This window comes from Augochlora pura, chromosome 11 (genome assembly GCF_028453695.1).
Source record: "Augochlora pura isolate Apur16 chromosome 11, APUR_v2.2.1, whole genome shotgun sequence".
NCBI classification, from domain to species: domain Eukaryota; kingdom Metazoa; phylum Arthropoda; class Insecta; order Hymenoptera; family Halictidae; genus Augochlora; species Augochlora pura.
In genome coordinates this window covers 6,785,218-6,807,232 of record NC_135782.1, presented here as the reverse complement: position 1 = coordinate 6,807,232, position 22,015 = coordinate 6,785,218, and the positions used below count along the sequence as shown (strand labels likewise).

The 22,015-nt window shown below is 41.5% G+C and overlaps 1 protein-coding gene across 1 annotated transcript in view; it reads left to right on the top strand.

The window, feature by feature from the left end:
* Positions 1–1,184: 1,184 nt before the first annotated feature.
* Positions 1,185–22,015, top strand: part of Stumps (DBB domain-containing protein stumps) — a 54,814-nt gene continuing 33,983 nt past the window's right edge. The window contains exons 1-5 of the mRNA XM_078194570.1: positions 1,185–1,275; positions 10,847–10,899; positions 14,089–14,551; positions 15,555–15,749; positions 15,877–16,148. Coding sequence (XP_078050696.1) covers positions 10,890–10,899; positions 14,089–14,551; positions 15,555–15,749; positions 15,877–16,148 — 940 coding nt within the window. The 5' untranslated portion in view covers positions 1,185–1,275; positions 10,847–10,889. The remainder of the gene's footprint in view (positions 1,276–10,846; positions 10,900–14,088; positions 14,552–15,554; positions 15,750–15,876; positions 16,149–22,015) is intronic.

Below are 22,015 nucleotides of genomic sequence, written 5' to 3'. Positions count from 1 at the left end.
AGAAGGAGAGCACGAATGACGGTCACATGGCATCGTCGCGGGCTCCTCTTCTGCCCTGACTTGTCAGTATTCCGTGAAGTGTTGGGCCGTGTATGCGCGCCGGGTCCTCCTTCCGCCGCAACCCTAACTCGCTAGAGGAACACGAGGCGCCCCCTCGATCGCGGAAATCATTCGACAGTGATCCTCCGGCTAGATCGTTCTTCCAACTCGCCGACTTGTTGGACAGTGTCGTGCCTAAGAAATGCCTTCATCGAACTAACAATTTAAAAAAAAAAAAAAACGAATTAAACGAACGGTTCACGAGCGTTTGAAGACAAAGAAAATTTCTTCGGGAACTGTAGGACACGTTCTCAAGGTTGTTGTGACGTTTGATCTCGATCGGAGCTGTCGATGGAAGTGATCGGGAAACTTCGGATGTGTCTGGTTCAGTTTTGTTCCGCGGATTGGAAGACATCGGTCCCCGAAGAGGTTTCGCTTCCTTTTGTCGCGCGTGGACGATCGTTTCAGGTGAATTGAAGAACTCGAAGGGTGTTCGAAGTGCGCGTTGCTGTCGCCGAAGTTGTCGCTTCCGAGAGCGCGGGGAGCCACTGTGAACTTCCAGGGACGTGATTTTTCCCTCGGCGGTGCTTCGAAAGAATTCGAAATATCGATAGCTGGAGAAAGTTGAAAATAGATCTCGGCGGGTCCTTGGAACGAAACTCGAATCGTGTTTCGATCGACGTTTATAAACATTTGCGAACACGCTTGTTTGAAAGGAGGTTTATAATTGTCTAAAGATAGATTCTGGGTTCTCGAAGTCCAAGTAGTACCAATTCGAAAACGTTCTCGCGGTAAACGCAGCGAATACGCGATATTTTTCTGCGGCTCGATGGGGGATTGAGTGGCGAGGCGGTGGCTGACGGGAGCGTTTGATGCCCCGGAGCCGTGCATCGTCGAAAGGGCAGAAAAAGAAGGCGATCGAGCGAAGGGCGACGAACAATGCAACCCTTGATGCTCTCGCGCCGCGAAGAAACAAAAACTTCCGCGATGCTGAGTGTTATTTCCTGCGAAACGCTTTGACTTAATCGCGCGACCGGGTCCGACTGATTGATCGCCGGCCGCGGCCCCGGCAACTGTTACTCGGGGAAATAAAAGAGCCGGCCGGCTATAGCCGGGAAATTTACGGAAGATTTAAGGTCGTTACGTGCCCGAGAATTTATCGGCGACTCGAGAAGAACCGTGGAAGAATGAGTCGCTCGATCAACTCGGACGAATCGCTCCCGCAGGACTGCTGAGGTAAGCGAATCGACTTTTTCATCGGCCCATCGCTTATGTTTACAGAATACTTTATGAAGTTCACCGTTTATCGTAGCTTCTCTTCAGAATAAAACGTCAACGTCCGAAGTGGCACGATATTCTCTAGAATTTATTTTCTCGACGAGGCGCTCGGTGTGATTCCAACACGGTTCCCGCCATTTTCTTTCTCCCGATCTATCGAACCCTAAAATCGATCAACCTCTGTCATTCTTTGATAATGACGCAACTAACTTTGTTCAATCTCTCCGCCATTTTTATTACAGCCTATGCTCGAATTAAGAAATTTGCTTAATTTATTGCCAGCGAAAGTGGCTTCGTAGTTTCAACAAATTCAAAGGCAATAAAGTGAAACCGGTTACTTGGACCTTGAATTTAGTGTCGATCGCCACGAGACTCCGAATTATTAGGAAACATCGCTTGATTGTTACTCATCCACAAATTTATCGGTTATTGCTAGGCTCGACGATTTTAATAACTCTATGCCCCGCAGAATCCCGACAATCTGTTTTCGAAGAAAACGCGCGATCAACGTTAATATCTGCCCATCGGAATTCCTCGTCCCTGAATGATTACCGTAAGACGGCTTTATTTTCGTCGGTGCCCGGCAACGAGAAATATGTTCTCCCCGAAATTAGAGCAATATTTTGGTTTGCCGGGAAGAATGTTCGCGAGGAACGCTGAGCACGTGGACGGTCAGCTGATCGGGTGACTGTCGCTTTTCAGAAAGAACAGCTATGTCTTCTTCGAACGATTCGCCGATTTTCTTGCAAATCTTTCGTTCGCAGTGTAAATATATTTTAAATAGATTAAGATTAGGGTAGAGGTTTAGCTTTTTTTAATCAGTGTATTTGTACATGTATATTGTTGTTGGATAAATTTTGTTCGAATGACATATAAAAGATAGAGAATATCGAACATCGAATGAAATAAAAATTCTTTCGGATAAGATTTTATTGTAAGAATTATAAGTACTGAATTATTCGAATAAATAGATAGAATAATTATAAAATAAAAAGTATTCGAGAAGAAAGTATTCACTCGGATAATTATCTTAGATAGTTGTTCGAGACGATTCAACTAATGGCCAACTTTGATTTGATATAGTGTTAGGTTATGTCGAATATATTTTAAATTTTTAACTATAAATAAAACAGATGTCACTGGTCATAAGTCTACCTTATCGAAATAGATTTACTAATTCAACAATCAATCATTAAATTTCATTCATTTATATTTAAAAAACTGTAAGAAATGTAAATACTGTAGGATCCAACAGATAAAATGGAAATACCGTAAATCAAAAATCGATCATTAATTTATAATTAAATTAACTACAAATAGAAAAAATTAAAAATACTACAGATAATTAAAATGCTCTTAATTCTTCAAGCCACCGTCTCATTTCCCCCGATTATTTCGATTCAGTCGCAACGATGTCGATGAAAAATTCCAAATAGTCTCGAATCGTTGTGTTTGAAACGAAGTGAAACTCGAAGCCGTAAATCGCGAATGAAACACGGTATTTTTCGCGCGTGTTCGTTGTATTGCCCGTTAAGGCGTCCACGAGCCGAGAAAACCGTACGAATATTCCATTAGGAATTAGCCGAGGCGGCCCACCGTGTATATTAATAGATCGAACCTGACAGTCGAACCTAACCAGACGCACGGGCGTTAAGCGCGAAATCGTTCCCTCGAGTTTTCGTTTCGGACTTTCAAACTCCGACCTCGGCGCGAGGCCTATTTTTGCGTGGCCGGTGTTGCTCCCCTTTTCTTTTTTTTCATTCGCCTCTCGCACACCGCCAACTGTAATAACGAGACTGTCCGACTGGCTTTTCGTCGGCACCGCCACCAACTCCCTTCATTTTTCTCTGCAATTTTCTCGCTTCCGATCGATACGCTGCCAGATACCGCGTTTTCGTTCGACTATTGCCAGATTCGAAAATTGGCCGAGCACAGCTGCTCCTCAAAATCGCCGCTAAACGAAAGGAATTTTGCGAACGGGGGACTGCAAGTCAGAAAATGAATTCGGTAGGGAACCGATGAAATTTACAGTCGGCTGCAGAGTTCGATTTTTTACGATTTTTCCCGAACGACTTCTTTTTAGTCAGAATCATTTTTGATTTTATCTATTCGTTCGAATAATTCTTTATTTTGTCTATTCAATCGAATAATTCTTTATTCTTTCTATTAATTCGAATAATTCTTTATTATGTCTATGCATTCGAATAATTCTTTATTATGTCTATGCATTCGAATAATTCTTTATTACGTCTATGCATTCGAATAATTCTTTGTTTATTCGAATAAGTTATTCCGAAGGAGTTTGTACAATTATTCGAATAATAATGCGAATAATTGTCGACTGTTTATGGCTGACCCAATTCTGATCATGTGACGCCTCCGAACTTCCTGCACAGAATTAATATTTGTCGAATCGTAGCGTATATTATAATTCTATTCGCTGCTTTCTAACGCCATTCTATTAGAAACAATAGAATGTTGAGTATAAATGTTATTATCTATCAAGAATTATAACATTAATTTAAACTGTATCGGTAGACCTTGATGAGAGAGTCGTCCGATCTCACGTGCATGTGCAGTCCTTTGATCCGCAACGACGGTGCCATAAGCGCCGATCTGTTGCATAAGCGGCAAACAATGCGTTTCGAAATGCGTGTCGCGTGCGATTCGAAAGGTTACCGATGTATCGCTATCAAATCGATTTTCGGTACCGACGCGTCTGATCGGAATCATTAATTTATTATTTATTGTATACTGACAGTAATCCCATTGGTCTTACCAATGGTACAAATTAAGTTGACGAAGGTAATAAATAAAATACATCAAAAAAGAAGAAAGACAAACCAAAAACGTTGCTGTAAAGTAGGAACAATTTTTCATATATACAGGGTGTTCGAAAAATCGTTGTACAACGAAAGTGATTCCTCGCATAAAACTGAGTAGAGAATATCAAATACAATTTTTTCATACAGAGCTTCGCTTCTTCGAAAATCAAATTTGAAAATTCATTAGATACACGTGCACTTAGATACAATAAAGTTTGACGGACCGGACAAAGAAAGTAAGCTAAATTTAAGTGCACCCGCACCCGACGTATTTTCAAACTTGGTTTCCTCGGGAACGAGACACTGTACAATAAAATTTCATTCTCTACTAGTTTTATACCCTATAGATATAAAAATTATTCTATGAACGTGTTCTATGAAGAGATTATTCCGACCGAGTGACTTCAAGTCCTTCTAGAGTGGTTTAAGAGATATGATATTTTCTATAATTGGTCCGATCGCGGAGATAAGGTTTTAAACGTGGCGAAAAGGTGAGGATTCCCCTTTGTGGGCGAACAACGGTGTGGCGCACGAGCCACAGAGAAAAAAAGGGAGGAAGCGAGGTCACGCCGTGGGCCACGGTTCGCTGATTTCCGGATCGGCTTAATTTACGTGTCTCATGTTAATGAGCGGAGTCGCGCATTCAAAGGGACGAGCCGTGCACGCGTCCGCTCTTTGCGCTTTTTACGCGTGCACGACCGTCGAGGGGTGGCACGCGCATATCGGCCAGGATGCATTCTTTTTTCCTTCCTCTTTTTTTCTCTCCTGCCGGCTTCGGTGCACTTGCACGCCTCTCGTAAAAAAAAGGGGGCAGGTGCATCTCGGCCGAGTTATACCGCGCGGCTCGGGTTGACCCACCGTCGCCGGTGAACTTCTTTCTCACCTTGAGGCAGAAATAGAACGGCGAAGAAACGTTTCGACTGCTTTGCATGCGAATCCGTTTTGCGGAAATCCCGGCCTGTCTCGAACCGCCGTTTTCTACGATTCAAACGGCGCTAGCGATCCACTTCGGCGAGGAATTCGTACGTGAAATTGCGCCATTTTTATCTCGTTCGATTCAAGGGTGAATCGCGAATCAAAACTGAGAAATTATTTATGACAGATGATTGCTGAGGAATTTTTGATCTCGAGAACAGTGAGAAAAAATACTCGTAGACTGTTGAATCAGTTACCTGTCGTAATCTTATACCTTTAGAGTATTGCAAATTACTGTAATTATCTAATAATTAATTGTTTTCAAATTGGACCGCGTAGCTTGAATTCGTTTTGAGATATTAATGGAAGCAATTTACTAGAAAATGTAATTCTTTTATTTTGCTGATAATTGAGCTGACAAAAGAAAAATAAATACTCTAAAGTGGTATGTCATTAGGTCGAAATCGTTTCGTTTTAATCAGCGTAAGAACACTTTCGTTAGCCCACCGTATAATTGGCAATTAAAACTAGATTGACAATGTCAAGACAAGTCCAATGTGGGATCTAATTATTTCAATAAAAGTGTCAAGTGTTTCGGACAACGCGACGAAACTCCATCGAATGAAGTCGTTTAAGTCGAAGTGGCAAATATTGTGATTGGCAGCTCGCTGTCGTTTCAAGGTCGAATCTTTCAACGTTTCAACGGCTGGCAATGTATTTTTAAACGCGTGTTTTTGCGGCAACTGGTCCTAGCTGAAATTCAACTGCGATTAACGATTTCTAATAACGTCGACCTCGATCGACCCAAATTGAAAAGCCGTCCTACATTAATACAACCCCCCGTCCATTAATTCAACCCCTCATCGAACCATCAAACAATCATTGTGCACTCCTTACGAAATGATAAGTCTTCTCGCTATTATAATTTGACAGAGCACTGCTTTGTCATTCTATGAAACTCTGCAAAATTAAAGAGACTTTTTAACCCTCGCAGCGCCGAACGATTATTCAGTTCATACCTGAGAAAATGTTAAGGTTATGTCATTTTGACCAATAGGTATTAATTTCAATATTGTTCTTAAGATCGTGTCATTTTTTTATCTTTTTTTAAAATAAAGCTTTGGGACCATTTTAATGCCATTTTTAACAAGAAGGTCAACGCTGAATGTAATTAAGGTTTTCAAAATTTTTATCACAATGTATGCTTGCACTAAGATAATAATTCAGTAATTTTCTTCGCAAGAGTCTTTCTAATTTTATCAATTTTAAAAGGGAACGCGCGAAGTCGATTATTTCAACCGTCTCGACGTGTTCGGAGTTAACAGAATCTGGGAAGAAGACATTGGCGGCGTTTAAAAATTCTGTTAGCCTAAACCGCGAAGGATGCGGAGGGTAAGGGAGCGTAAAATGAAAAAGGAGGAGCGGTGATCGCGGAGCGTAGCGATGCAGCATGGGGCATGCGGAGCGTGCAACGCTAGCAACATTGCATCGACGTGGTGAAGCTCGCGCGCATCGCGCATCGTTCCGCCGTGATTCGTCCCATCAGCTGATCCATTTGGACAGGGGAGTAAATCAGAGTGCTTGAGCTTTCATGGGAACGATAACCCGAGAGTGGTCTCTCCTTCTCTCATTCTCTCGCTCTCTTCCGTCCGCTCCTGGCACGCTCGCCGACTCTCCGTCTTCGTCGGAAGCCGCACGAAAATAGTAGCAACTCTGGTTGCTGCATCAACCAGAACCTCCGAGAGCTTCTATAGCGGAATTCGAGCGAGAAATTTCGAAGGAACGGGCCTCAAGCGCTGATCTTACACCTCGGCTTCCACGGCGATTCCCTTCCCGATCCACTGTCCTGTGAAATCGGTGTTTACACCTCGATATGACAGAAATCCATTTTAGAGATTTTTCCTTTGTAATATTGATTTATTTGATTTATTTGCCTATTCAGTTTTCCATTCCTTTAATGCAAGAGCCAGAGACCGATTAGTAGACAGTATTGGAAGGCATCTATTCAATTATGATAGAAAATAATATTTATACAAAGAAAAAGTATTGTAATAAAATTACAAAATTTAGCTTCGTGCAAGATAAAATTGATTTTAATGCAGCATTTTGTCTTGGATTGTAGACTCGGTTTTAAAGGAAGACATTGCAGTACCAAAAAGTTACATTTTTAAGGTATTGGAAATTAATTGTAAAGTCATTAGCAACCGATCTCATCAATTATGCTATATCAACTATTACAGAAACAAAAAATATACAATCGAGAACAAACATTTGTGGACACCGTTTGACACGAAATAACATTTTTTAAACTAGACCAATGGATTTGAATTTTTTTAAATGACAGAAAGGTTAGTTTGCTAGACAATGCAGAAACAAAAATTTTGCGGACTTTGCAACTGGATAGAATGATAATAGAAAGACAAAGAAAGTTATATTCAGAAGTTTCTAAGAGACATAATTATTCTAAGACTTGAACGAATTTAAATAATGATGTATTCTAGGTAGAGTAGAATTTGCACAGGGTCTACAGAATTGTAGATACGACCTTGGTAACTGGGATTTCCCCTGGCAAGCAGAACATATCTCATTACCCAAGAAGAGGTTCATTTAGTTTATTTGACCTAAATCCGTAATTCGTGTTAGTAGCTACATTCGGCAAAGCAGCGAAAAAGTATAAACGCCAGTTTGTTCCTGACAATTAATTCACGTGCTACGATGTGATAATCTAATTGTTAACCATTTAGCTGTTTTTAGTGAGTACACTCATCGCGAAGAAGTGACAAAAATCTTCTACGTGAAAGCTAGTTACAATTTCCTCTTTAAATTGCAGTTTCAGTGAAAATTAAAATATAGTTGTAAATTTAGTTAAAAAACGATTTAAAACGAGCAAATAAAAAAATATAAATAATTTTTATAAAGAAACTGTGTATATTTTGAGCAAAGTGCTGTGCTTCGTCAGAAAGAACTAGGTGGTTAATTACTTTTACAAATATATTTACAGTCTCTGTTAAGTAGAGAAACAATTTGATACAGCAAATCTCTAATTATGTTCTTTTGAATGTTCCAAGAAATCCTTGGTACAATACAAATCCCGGGATTTCGTCGTCAGGCAACGGAACACCTTGAGAAACAGAGAAATTCTAAGAAATCTTCCCTCGCTGTTCCTCCTTAATTGGAAAAGCATCCTATCCATTGTATAAATCTGCTTTTTACATCTATGAAAAATACTGAAATTAGCGAGAGATAAATGAATGCCTGAAAAATGGATTGCCTCGTGTCAGGGAGTACGATGGAAACAGTAATTTCGTAGAAAATTCAAGCGGTTTTCTGGGCCAGGGTAAGTTGCACTCGAATCGTTTCACGAATTTCATTGTTACGAGGATTGCGCATACCCCGTAAATTCGCGAACGTGGCGATGAATATTTCCAGTGATGCTCAGTCACGCTACGAGTTTAGAGAATCCCCCCTTGATGTTATTGTTCGAAAATTCAGGAATCGGGGCGTAATGCACGGTTTTCATGCGACTGCAACTTCATCCTTTCCTACCGGATGCATACTAGGCGCATGCAGCCGCAGTTACGCATTTACTTAACGCTATCACGTGGGCAGTTATACGACGGCGTGTCGGGGAATAATTATACTTACGAGCACGGCGCTTCGTCGTGGGTGATAACGCGAAGAAATGGAATTAAAGAGCTTGAGGGCCCAGCTGGGAACAATGTTACGGAATGCGCCATCGACGCTATACTTATCGCCACTTATCGTTGCCAACACGCTTTAAAAAAATAGGAAGACAGAAAAAAACTATTGCCATTCGTTTTCAATGCAAGCCAGAATAAAGAAATTTATTCCATCGCGTTTTGAAGAAAAATCTTCGTCGTCTCAACATTTTTAAAATAAAAAATGTACGATAATACATTTAAAAAAAGGTGGAAAATATTCGCGGAATTATGGAAATATTTCCGTACGAGCCAGCTAAAAAACTGCGAGAAATATGCTCGATTCGTCAAGACCCAGAAACTCCTCAAAAATATTCGCTGTATTCTGGCAAAAAGAGAAGCATCGTCGCGAAATTCAGCGCACAAAGTTGCGAAAAATATGCTCGACGCGGTAAAACCCAGAAAGTTACGGGACGAAATAAGCTGACCTGGGCACATTTGAAATTATGTTGCTCGAAATATCATTCTGAAGAACACGTTTTATTCCATGTTTATTTGAAATAATTATTCGAGATAATCGAGAAATTTTTCTTGCAAATTGTTAGGCGATCTAATTGCACGTGTGAGTCTATTTTATACTGAACGACGTTAAATGATTATCAGATAATAAAAAATATTTTTCTGTAGAATAACTTTCGCGACAATGTTGAGGATAAATATAAGTTAAAAGTTTATTATATAACCTATATTTATAAGAGTTATCAATTGAATTACGTGTATATTGTAGCTAAATTACGATTAAACTGCCGTCAAATCGTGATTAAATTATAGTTAAATTACATATAATTCCAAGCCCTGCTTGTTTCCACGTGGAATAAAATTTGGCTAGGACAAGGCGGAAGAAAGCTCGATACTGAAATTCGCGAGACGAGAAAAGCAGGCACGCGTTCAAGAATGAAGGAGGGAAAGGTTGAAGATGAACGGAGTCCCCGAGATCGCAGGCCAATATCGCGTAGATAAAACGTGAATGAGACGGCCCGTGCCCGATCCCATCCCCCTTTGCCACCCCGTGCCGCCACCATAAACCTGTCGTGGCTGTCGCGCGACACGCGTCTCCCTGCATCCGTGCTAAATATAATATTCGTGCGTATTTTCAGCGATGAATGAAACTGACGCTGAAAGCATCGCGATGGGGTGGTTGCGCGGTGGACGCGATCGAGACGTTCCTACTTGCGATCGAGATGAAAAATCGCTTCCTTTTTCGCCGCACTCCTTTTTCTCTCGCAAAATTCCCCCCCGTCTCTGTGCGTTCTTTCTCTTCCTGTCAACGAGGGATGGAACACCAATCGCGCGAATTTTAGGCGAAAATTGACCGACATGGACGGAGATTGATCGATCCCCGTTCGTTGATTGACTGCGATGTCTGCGGGCGAAAAAGTTCGCGAACAATTCGCTGTTTGTTCTTCTTCCTTTTGCCACTGCAAATATTTTTCGCAGCGGTTTTTGTTCGTTCTAATTGCGCGGATCCGCGCTTTCATCGAGCTAGATACAGTGGAACCTCGATTATTCTCAATATAAGGGCAGAGATTGGGCATTAGTGAAATAAATACTTCGAATAAAATATTATTCGAATAGTATTGCCAATAAATTCTGCGAATAAAATTGTATTCGTGAAATATTCCGAATAAATACCTCGAATAAAGTTTTATGCGATAAAATCTTCTTTATACTCGTCAAATATAGCTAACTGGTTCAGTTAAATAAATGAATGAATATTACTAATAAAATTAATCTTGTGAGATATTTCTAAAATTTAAAATGATTCTAAATGTTAGACACTGAACATATTAAAGCATTTAACTCTCACATATCACTCTGACCGGTTTCACATTTTTAATTTTAGATCTTATATCTTTCATACGAAATAATTGAATGACTCTCTTGATTCAAGCATACACTGTAGTAAAAACGGTGAAACGTCTGAATAAATACAATTTTGTTACTCTGACGTAGGTTCTCGTTCCCGGTAACTTTGGTGTTAATTTATGCGGGGATGGGTTCAATGGAGCCGCGCTTTTCGATGAATCGAAAGGTGTTACCAGTGACTCAATGCTGTTTTCGCTGTTTCAGAATATCGGAGTGCCAGCAGCGGTTTCTCGTGCAACGGGACAGGATGGCAGTCGGTAAGCTTTTACCCGCTCTTGGGGCAATCGGCACCAAGCCGTCCCGGGGACGCATTCGCACCCGGGTCACGCGTTTCACGCATGATCACGCGACCACGTATCGTGCTACCGTGTACTACGCCCTGCCGATGCGTTTCTCGTTTTCTCCGTTTCGTCGGTTCCAGTAGCGTACGTTGTCGTAAACCTTTTCTTCTGCTCCTTTTCATTCTGTAGAAATTACGTCTCTCATCGGTCACATACAAGTGCCATTAATTTTCGTCAAGTTTTCAAAATTAATTTTTCATTATAACATATTCGTACAAATGGAATTTTACTCGAATACACTGGCAAGGATAAATAAATTTTTGGAGCTGATATTCGGCACTTGCTTAACGAATTTCATCGACTAGCATCGAATTATGCATCGCAATTGAATCGAGAAATTTGAGTCGAAACGTGTCGCTTCCCTAGAGAAATAATAGCATACTCCAGTTTTCCAATCGCAACCCTCTTCGAAGTATTCCGATTTCCCATCTCGGACGATGGTTCCAGGAAGGGGTGGAAAATCTCGGCTCGCCGCGGCAGCCTCTTTGAAGTCTTTTTTCGACTTCCACAAGCATCAATGGACCCTCGAGGATCCTGGAGAAAGGTGGCGGCTTCTTTGGCTTCCGATTCCCGTACGAAATTCGAAACGCGTTGCCCTTGTTCGCGCTCCTATGGAAGGAAAAGTGACTGTGTCGTCAAATCTCTCTCTCTCTCTCTCTCTCTCTCGCTTTCTCTCGAAGCTTCAAAGTGTTAAGCTTCTTTCGTAGGAGCTTCTTAAGTTTTCGAACACGTTCGTGGAATGCAGGGAAAACAGGTGGAATTTGACGAGAGATCTCGATCACCGATCGGTGAATCGAGACACGAATTCGTACGCGGCGAACGTACTTGGGAACCGTTCTCCTTTCGATTCTCACACTCTGCTCACGTAATACCTGTCGACCACGCAAATTTCACGGATTCCACCGCGGTCTGTTACGTTCGAACCGGTGCCCTTCTTCTCTAAACATTTGTCTATTCAATTCATCTTTGAAACTCGATTCTTACCCTATGCACTGCTCGCGATTCCCTTTAACCTCTTTCAATACGGTTGCTTCTAGGATTGATTATCACGATTACTTTCACAATTGCTGGTTAGCTTTTTTTCGTCGTTAATTATTTTTTTGATAGTACGAAACAGCTTTTCTTTTTTATATTTCATTCATATTTGGTTTGTGTACATAATGCAAAAGTTTAGTATTCGAGGAATGTTAGAAAATGGTTGTTCAATTTAGAATGAATTGTTTGATTTATTAATCCAATTACTGGAAAATTATTTGTCAAATATACATTACTGTTTATCGAATTTTCGTTTGAATTTCTTTCTCATTAAGAGTTCGATTCTATAAGTTTTTATTGAAACTGTAGTTTCGCTCGTTTTGTATCAAGGAGGTGTATTACACAGCTATCTAATTTTTGTCTTCTACAAACTGCTACACTGTATATTATATACATATTTTTAAAAAGAAATATTTAAAAAGAGTCTGGCAAAGATTTTTCTGAAATTAAACAGTATACAATTCCTACACAAAAAAATTATCAAATCAGCAGAAATGAATCTAAAAATACGGATAACAGAAATAATTCAATAAAATATCTCATTTGTATATTCCTATTTCCTATTATTTCTAATACAGAAATATTAAATATCTAAATTTTATATATCACTATAATTATTCACACCACTGTGTCGTATCCCGATTCTTGTCAAAAAGTTCTTCAATTCCGCGGCACTGTGCATCCAACGGATCGAGCAACCGGTTTCCACGATCGACAGGAAGATCCTGCGGTGGATCCTGTGTTGGGACAGCTGGTAATCACGGAACGGGGTCGAAAGGTCACCCAGTTCCAAAAATATTTCCAGAAGCCGGTGAAACTCGTTCACAGGAAACTTGGCTCGTATCTCCACCCTCTGTTCCCCCCATTTCCTCAGCCATTTCCTCCCCGGTTTCCTCCCTGCGGTGCTCTCTCGCCAGGTCGATTCATCTTCGAGGAGTAATAACGCGTGGATCGTGAGCGACGCTGGCGAACTTCCGGTGCCGTGTTGTACGTCTGCCCCGTTCCTCGCTTCTGGTTTATGGGGTGGGGACAATACAACGTCCGGTCCATCCCCCCACTAGCCAGCGCCGTTCGAATCGTTCATGGCGTCCTATGGACATCGTGTATCTCGCACCGAGCAGTCTCAGGTGGACCTCGTGTTCGTCTAGTCAAGTGAACCTTTTGTTTTCAATCGTTTTCATACGAAACGTTCCACCGCCACGGTGTTCCCCATAACGAGCCGCCATCTCGATCCACTATCGAGAGACAAATTTTTATATAAAAGAGAATATATCCCTCTTCGCCTTATGCTGTTAGTTCGCGTCGATCGAATAGTGTTCGAAGATTACAATAGAAAAGGATCTCTAGTCTCCGGCTAGTTCGTCGATGGCTGATCTTGCGAGCGAAATGTGCGCTATCTTCGGGAGGCATCGTTGATCGAAAGTAGATCGTTCGGAGCGTCGAGGATAACCTGGGCCGGGTCTCTAGAGACATCGAAGACGGTTTATACCTGTTCACAGTGTAGTGCAAGGCTCGATCACGTTGGAGAGGAGGATTTTCGTTCGTTTATCCTTAATCTAGTCACGTGATCTCCGGTTTTCGGAGATGAAAGCGGACGATCGACTTTGATAGCACCTGGAGCGAATTCGAAGTACGCGGTTCGTGGACAAAGTGCTGGCTCTGGCAACATTCGTACAGAGTCGAAGAGACCGACAGTGTTTTCAAAGTATCAGGATATTCTAAAAATCCCTAGAGACACTAAAGGCGGAACAGGGTGCTTTAAAGAGTTTAACAGGCTCGATACTTGTGCAATCAAATCCGTGGAGTCTAGAAGCGAACCAGACAGGCGTTATCTTCAGAATAATCCCTAATCAAAATAACCTGAAGATCTCGAGAGACAGTGCAGGCAGCTCAGTCAAAGCTCCGATGATTCCTACCAGATCTTAAAAAGATTATCACAGCGTTCGCCGCGATCTTGCTGATAACGTAGATCAATGATCCCGGTGTCAGCGTCGCGCTAGATCCAACCGGAAGCGTCCTCGGGTGATCGCGTTGGCCAGACTCTATGACTTCGGGCCCGTATGTTCACAGACAACCCCTCGTACTTCTCGTTGTCGAGCGGGGCTGCGTCGTCGAGCACCGCGACGCCGGCGACGTCGACAACGAGCGTGGCGTTCTCACCGCCAGCTAAAGGGCCCACCGGTCTGACGGCCCTTTTCCGTCGACGGACCTGTAAAATGGGCGCCACGTCCTCCGCGAGCATCGTCTCGACGTCCACGGCCAGCACCACCCTGATGCATCAGGAGAGCAACAGGAGCAGCGCCTCCGGCGCGTCCACGCCGTCGACGCCCACTGAAGAACGGATCCCCATGTTGTCGAGAAACGGGACTGGTCATGGGAACGGAAGCCACGGCGGAGCCAGTCAGAGGAGGAGCTTCAGGAACCTGTTCAGGTCGGTCAGCGCCAATGCGGATAACGAAAGGACCCAGCAGTTCCTGAAGGGCGACCCTAGACCCTCGGACGTCGCGCCACCTTCGCCGTATCTACCTCACAGGTCTGTATCATATAGTATGCTTTCTGCAGCGATTATAGTACGCTTCTTGTGATTCGTTCGTTCTGCAAATGGCTAGCTTCGTTGCAATTAGACAGCCTTCGATTGAAATTAATTGCTAAATATTCAACGGTTTCATGGTTTGCTGCTACGTGATTTGAAAGGCTTTTCATGTTCAACATTTCGCACTTAATAACCAGTCGAACTCATCAACATTTCATTCATAATCTACTGAATATGGATGTTGTACATAAATTGCGGATTTTGTATGCAAAATAGACATTTTTTATCTCAGTTCTAAGAAAGTTAAGTTGAATATCCTTAAATTTATCTTTGACCGCACACGTTTGAATTTTACCTGTACATTTTTGTTATAAATGCATAAAAGCCACAGACTAGTTACATACTTTTTTTAAATCGAAATAACATAAAAGATACATTGACACCATTTCAAAGTAACAACTTTTTCGAAATTGCACTAAACAATTTCAATGTGTTTGAGATTGTAGACTGACTAAATTAGTAAACGATCTGTGAAGAAGTATTGCAAAAGTTTCTAGTGTCATTGTCTAGTAAACTAATGAGTCTGACATCTCAATGAAATTTGGAACGGTGTCAACTCGCTTTCCGCAACAAGTGAAACAGCAGTTGTCTTGTTCCTGAAGCGAGATATTCTTCGAGTAATATTTTACTCGGCTAAAACTTCGAATAAATTCCTCGGACAAAATATTATCTGTATAAATCCTTCGATTAAAATTTTATTTGAATAATTTCTCGAACAAATTCTTCGATTACAATTTTATTTAAATAATTTGTCCAATAAATTCTTCGATTAAAATTCTGTTTCAATACTTCATCAGATAAATTCTTCGATTGAAATTTTATTCGAATAATATGTCAAATAAATTCGTCGGATAGAATTAAATTCGAGTAAAATATACCCAACTCCGTCAGATGAGGACGAATTGTTTAACCAAATCCTAATAACATTTGTTTCAACCAACAGGTCGCACTCGCACTCGGAGAACGATAGAAGACGACCAGGTCGAAGCAGAGCAGTCTTGAAGTCAGCGAGCGAGCTGCTATCCAACGACATGGTGTATTGCGGTCTGGCTAGAGACAATCATCGTCACAACGACGATGACGACGACGACGACGATCCAGACTCCAGTGAAGTGTTCATCGGTGTCGACGACGCTAGGTCAGTAATGAGACTAAGTGAATCAAATTAGAAGAAACGTCCACATAATGTCAGCATAAAATAATTACCAATAATTGCCAATAATTACCAATAATTATCGAATACTAAAAGAATCGATACATTTCAGGTACTATAACCTCTCGTCGACCTTACCAGCACCTGGATCGGCAGCAGCAGGTAGAAGAAGACACTCGATAGGCACCTTCCTCGGCAAAGATCGAGGTGCCGCTGCGAAAGACAACGTCGCCAGGCGACAAGTTCACAACGCCGGTGCCATGGTGGAACCGGATACAATGGCACCGCCGGCACCCGTGGACACCGTCGACGGTGTCGAGGACAGGTCAGGAAGATCCTGTAGCAGAAACAGACGCAGGAGACATCGCAGTTCCTCCAGCAAGGGTGAGTAATTAGAGCAATCTCGTAACAGGACGCATTAGAAACGTGACACGGGTTCAGCTTGCTTTGACAAGGGGGAAAATGAATTCGTTGTTGTCACCGTCGAGTGTGTCGAGTCGTTGACAAGGTAAATAGTCTGCCATTTGGAGGGAGCCGATGTCTGAGTCGGGTTTAATTAATTGATTATTCTTCTAGCCACGCCTCCGTGTCTCGCCGGGCGAATCTGTATAATCTTTGGTACAGTGTTCCGGAAGTTGAAGACGGGGCGAAAGGTTCTTCTCAAATGGCAGATTACCTCGGTCGGCGAATACTTAATTGTTTGAAAGTCTTAGAGAGACTTGTAGTCTCGCGCAAAAGACTGTTAAGTAGGATTATTTTAAAGCGCAGTCGAACGCGCAGCTCGAATATAACGCAGTCTTTAGTTCAATCTGCGAACACAGTATAAATAATAGTATAGAACTTACAACTCTTGCGTCAAGAAATCCAGGTTTCGTTCATTTATTCATGGGAAGAAGAATCCCTTTGGAAAACGTACAAAAACATTGCAAATTAACTGTGTGAGTCAAGAAGTCGATGCAGCCAATACTGAGTAGAGAAAAATTAAACTATTTACGGTAGATATTACAGCATCCCATATTCATTATATTGAAAAATAACACGAATGCTATAATATTCATATTAATAAGCCACATTACCGTGCTTTCATTTCTATACAGCGTTTACTTCTTGAACTTTATTTATACTTTAATTTACTAATTTAAGAATATATAATCTGTCCATTTTTCTCACCGCATAATGCTGCATTATTCTCTTGATTTAAAATAGTTAATTGCTTAATGGATGTCTTTCATGGAAGTTATTAAGAATATTAAAGACGCACTATATAATTATTGATTTTCTACGAATTAAGAAACTCCAAGAGCGGTTTCAATCATGTGACAATTACACTTACAACGAATCGGTATAATTGGACTGATCGAAACGACAGAGCCCGGTCGATTGATTGAAATTATTCGAGAATCGACGAACGGTAGAGATGAAAAACGTCCGCGGTTGATTCTCACGCGGCTCTCCGGAGCAATTTTCGTGAGGAATCCGCGGTCCATTCTTTCCTCCTTGTCGATCAATCGGGACCGGTAATTATCCCGGGCACTCGAACGAGTGCAACAACTGCCCTCGCATTCCCACGGACCCGATTCCGCTTTGTACGCCCGCATCGCCCGCGTCCGAATCACGTACAAAAGCCTCGTTACGAATTCGAGCCGTCCGGAGAGCCGGAGTCGGACGAGACGCGACGAGACGAACAACCGCCAAAATCCGACATGTCGAATCGAATTCGCTCCAACGATTTTTGGATGGGACGGGATCGAGAGAGAGAGAGAGAGAGAGAGAGAGAGAGAGAGCCGTCCGGCAGCCCGCGCGAGAATCCTCGAATTGCATTGAAATTGCTGGAATTGGTAACTCGATGACTTCGCGACACCGTGGCCGTTGGAATTCCGTTGGAATCTCGGCGAGCTTCTTCGTCTTTTTTAATTCTGATTCCCCTCGGAATTCCTGTAATATTTATGGAATGCTGCGAATTGTTTGGAACATATTTTTGTAGAATGATCGCTTTAGAATGCTTAATTCGTAGGGAATTTTGGAGGCAATTATTAGTCTTTAATATAATCCAATTTTGATATTTTTGTGAAGAGCGTGTGAAGATCTTTCAATCAATGAGATACAATTAATTTATATGACAGTTTTTAAGACTATAATCTGACTTGAGCAAATCTAATTGACACGCTAGAGAACTAAAAAATTTATATCATACAAATAAAACGAATATTAACTGCTTACAGTTGAAGCCATTTTACCTCAAAATTCAGAATAACTTTTTCATTTAACCTGATGCATTTTCTACGTATGAAATTGGATTTGATAACTCACGCAACAGATTACAGTTTTGACAAAATATATTAACGAATAAATTTGATAGCATTAAAATTATTTTGAAACAATCTTTAATGACGCTTTAGAGTCGCCAGTCGACTACAAAGGGCCAATATACAACGTTTAGTCATTTTTAAGAGCTACGAAATGGTCAGCGAACGGCCACGCAAAATGGTTGGGCTGTTTTCGAAATTCGACTTAGGAAATCGCGGCCCTGGAGGATATCCGGTGATCTTTGATCGGCTCGCAGATAATCGGCGGCCCTGCGATTGTACGTGCGCGAACGACGACGACAGGGAGCTTCTCAAGGGAACGTCCCCGGAAACCCGGTACCTTTAGTATTCCGTGGAACGATCGTCGCTTTCCGATCTACGGCCGATCGAGCCACCCGAAACCTGGGGGACACATCGTAAAATTTACGACGTTACGTGATCCACGGATCCACCGCGCACTCTCCGGGCCATGGTACACATTAATTCCACGTGATCCGCTCGCGTCTCCTGGAACTTATGTCGTCCACGTGTCTCGCACGTCCCTTTTCGTTGATTAATTGGAAACGGGGAGGCCCCCCCCCCCCCCCCCTTCCGGGCTTCCGAAACGATCGAACGCTGATCGATGCAGTCGCACGTACGCCGGCTACCGGATCATAAGCGTCGCGACGCTCGTCGAATGCGAACGGGACACCCACGATTGTTTCTGAGAGGTTCGTCGTTTCGTGGGACCTTCGTCGATTATAACTGATCGTTTCATTCAATGCGATCATTGAGACGCGGAGCTTTGCGCGGTTCTGACCGTCTGCGGAATTTCGAAATGCGAGGAGACATTAAAAGATTAGAGGCATCTCGATTTTATCTCACCTGCAGGAGGTTTCCTATTCTTCGTAGAAATTATATGAAAGAAAATTTGCTTTTCATAAATTGTATCATTATATCGGTACGTAGTATATTAATATTACGTGACATAGTTTAATTATAATATATCACTTCCTTCTCTTTCTTTCTTTTTCTCTTCGTTGAATCAAATGTTTGCCTTTGTCGGGGCTAATGATAGTGCAATAAATTTTATTGCACATATACAATCAATGTTACGCATTTATAGCAAAAATTAGCGGATGCAATAGAAGCTATTACACTAGACAAATTCTTGAACGCTGTCATATCATTTTTAGAGAATTATTATTGAATGAAGAAACAAATTTTTATGCAATCTTTCTCTTTTTACCGTAAACATGCAAACAGATTATTTCGCGAACAGTCTAATAATTACAGTAACCACTGCAGGTTCGAACGGATGTTCGTTCCATTTTTGTATAATTCTCAGGATGCAATTATTTTTTTTATATTATTTAATGCGCAACGCTGACGAGCGAGAATTGATCGCATAGTAATTTCAAGCGATTCATCGACTCGCACAGCAGCCGGTCTTATTGGACAGATTGCGTGACAAGTGTACTATCGTTTTTCCAGCTGCACGCTGAGAGATCGTTGCCTCGTTGCGGGTAACGAGTGTCGTTTACAGGCAATTTTAGGGCAGTTGATAGCAAATTGCACGTTACGCGACGCGACGATATAAATTTGCGCATTCATTGCTCCGTCGCAAAGAGTAAAAGCAAAATTTTCTACGCCATTATTCTCCGCGAACGTCACGTGCGCCGAAGCGCGCTCTGTTACCCTGTTTCGAGTCGGTCACTGCAACGCGGCGAAGTTCTCGCTCGAAATTATAAATATTACTCGAACAAAACAATTGACTTGGGATCTATCGATTGATAATAATTAGACAAAATTAATACTGTAAGTTTAAATAAAATTCAGATATAAATTGAAACTTTGAATTCAGTTGTAAGGTGGAATTTTATTATATTTCATATAATTTTAAATCAATTGCTACAATTTTTTATTTAGATATAAATTCAGGCTGTAAATTAAGATATAAATTCGAACAGCAAGTACCGATTATAAATTCCAACTACAAACTAAAATTTAATTTCAAACTGCAAATTGAGCTATAAATTCAAACTGCACATTCAGGTATAAATTCTAATTTCGAATTCAGACATAATATAATAAATAATAATATAATATCATATCTATAATTGGAGAGGCCCGTAAATAAATTTGAAACTGTAAATTTAATTGTAAATTTCAAATATGCGTATTCCCGTGGAGCAATTTGCGAAGCCGGGATTTCTAAAAAATGTTTAATGACTGCGGCGAAAGCGGGGCGCACAATTCTCGTTAGTTTAACAACTCGTACTGTCTAATGAGCTCGAGATCGGGCTTCGAGGAGTTTTTGCAACCCGGTATGCACCCCGGCCCAGCGATTAAAGCCGGAAATGAAGCGTGGATATCCATGCAGCGGAGAGTCGTTCGACGAAGCGGCGTTTGTAATTGCAGTCGTCGGGGAAGTCGGGGGGAAAAAATTCGTTTCGAGGCCGAGAACGGACGAGGGCAAACAAGATTGCAGTCTTTTTTTTTTTCCCTCCCGCTCCACCCTCGTCGATCGATTTTTATTGTATCCGGTACCGCGAGATGTATGAGACATTTATGTATATTTGAGAGATCGAACCGTGAATAATTCGACGAAGAAGGTGTATAAAGTACTTTTGCAAGAATTTTTTCAAGTACCTTCGTATATGTATATCTCGTCTTATCAATCACCGTCGCAATGTTCTTTTCTCTGTAACAAAGAGTTCTTTATCCGGAAAATTTAGCTAATGAATAAAATATTAAAATAGTAAGTGAGGTAATATTACAATCAGTAGAATAGAATAAGAATTAATAATTCAGTGGAAAGTCGGGGAAAGAAAGGAAAACGTCGATGCGACGTAATAGAGACTGATGCAATATTTAATCTTCCGTTTAAGCGGAGATCAATACCGAAGTTAATCGTTCGCTCCTTTTATTTGAATTTCCCGGTACGAGGATCGCTATGTATTCTTGCGGAAGACGGACAATATTTGTCGAGCGAATATTAATTCTCAAGCACGGGATTCTTTGCTATATTAACCACCTGCGCTCTGAGGCGACTCTTGAGGGACCATTAAAAATTGTTACGTCCCTAAATTTCGACGTATCAAATTGGTTCATATTTAAAAAACTATTAAAAGTGTAACTGTTGTATCAAAGCCAAGACTAAATTTTCAGTACATAAAATGCTCTCAGTCAAAATGGAAATACTTTTAAATGTTCAGTTAAGATTTCTTCTAGTGGAAAGGGTTAAGTCAGAGAAATGCAAGAGGTATTTTACCATTTTCTTTTCTTTCGTTTCATTCGTTTATGTAAATAAACCAAATCATGAGACGACCATCGACAAATTCGCACGAAACATAAACGTCCGATAGAAAGTAAAAATCGGCGATCGAAACTAAAAGTTGCTGAATTTTGATTCGCACGCAGCCAGACTGTCGATCGACGGCCCGAAAGCAGCCACGAGCTACTGTTTAATATTGACAGTGACGGGATCGTCGGGTGCTCCGTCCGTGCCGGAAGTTTTCGTTCATTTGTTGACACTGTCACGTCGTCGTCAGTAACCGTGCTAGCCGTCGAAAGGATACACTCCACTTTAATATATTTTTCTCGTTGCGCAGGAAGGAGTAGGGGGCAACGTGGTGGCTGGATAAACTGTATACAAGTCCGACGAAAGAACCGGTGCATCCGGCTCTGCGGAATCGCGCCATCTTGCATCCGGTTGCGGGTCGAACGCTGTCGTGACACGTTGTCTTCGTGTGTCGTTCAAACAAACTGTGTTGACACGCGTCGTTGTTTCGTAGCGCCGCTATCTAACAGCTTCCGAACGTCGCGTTTAACGCGCCTGGATCTCTGTTAATGTAAACGACGCTAACGAAGTAACGCGACAGTCTTCGATTCCGCTGAAACTTTGATGGAGTGTCGAGCAGAGAAAGATTTCGTAATTGTATTTTAATTGGGGAACTCGATTAA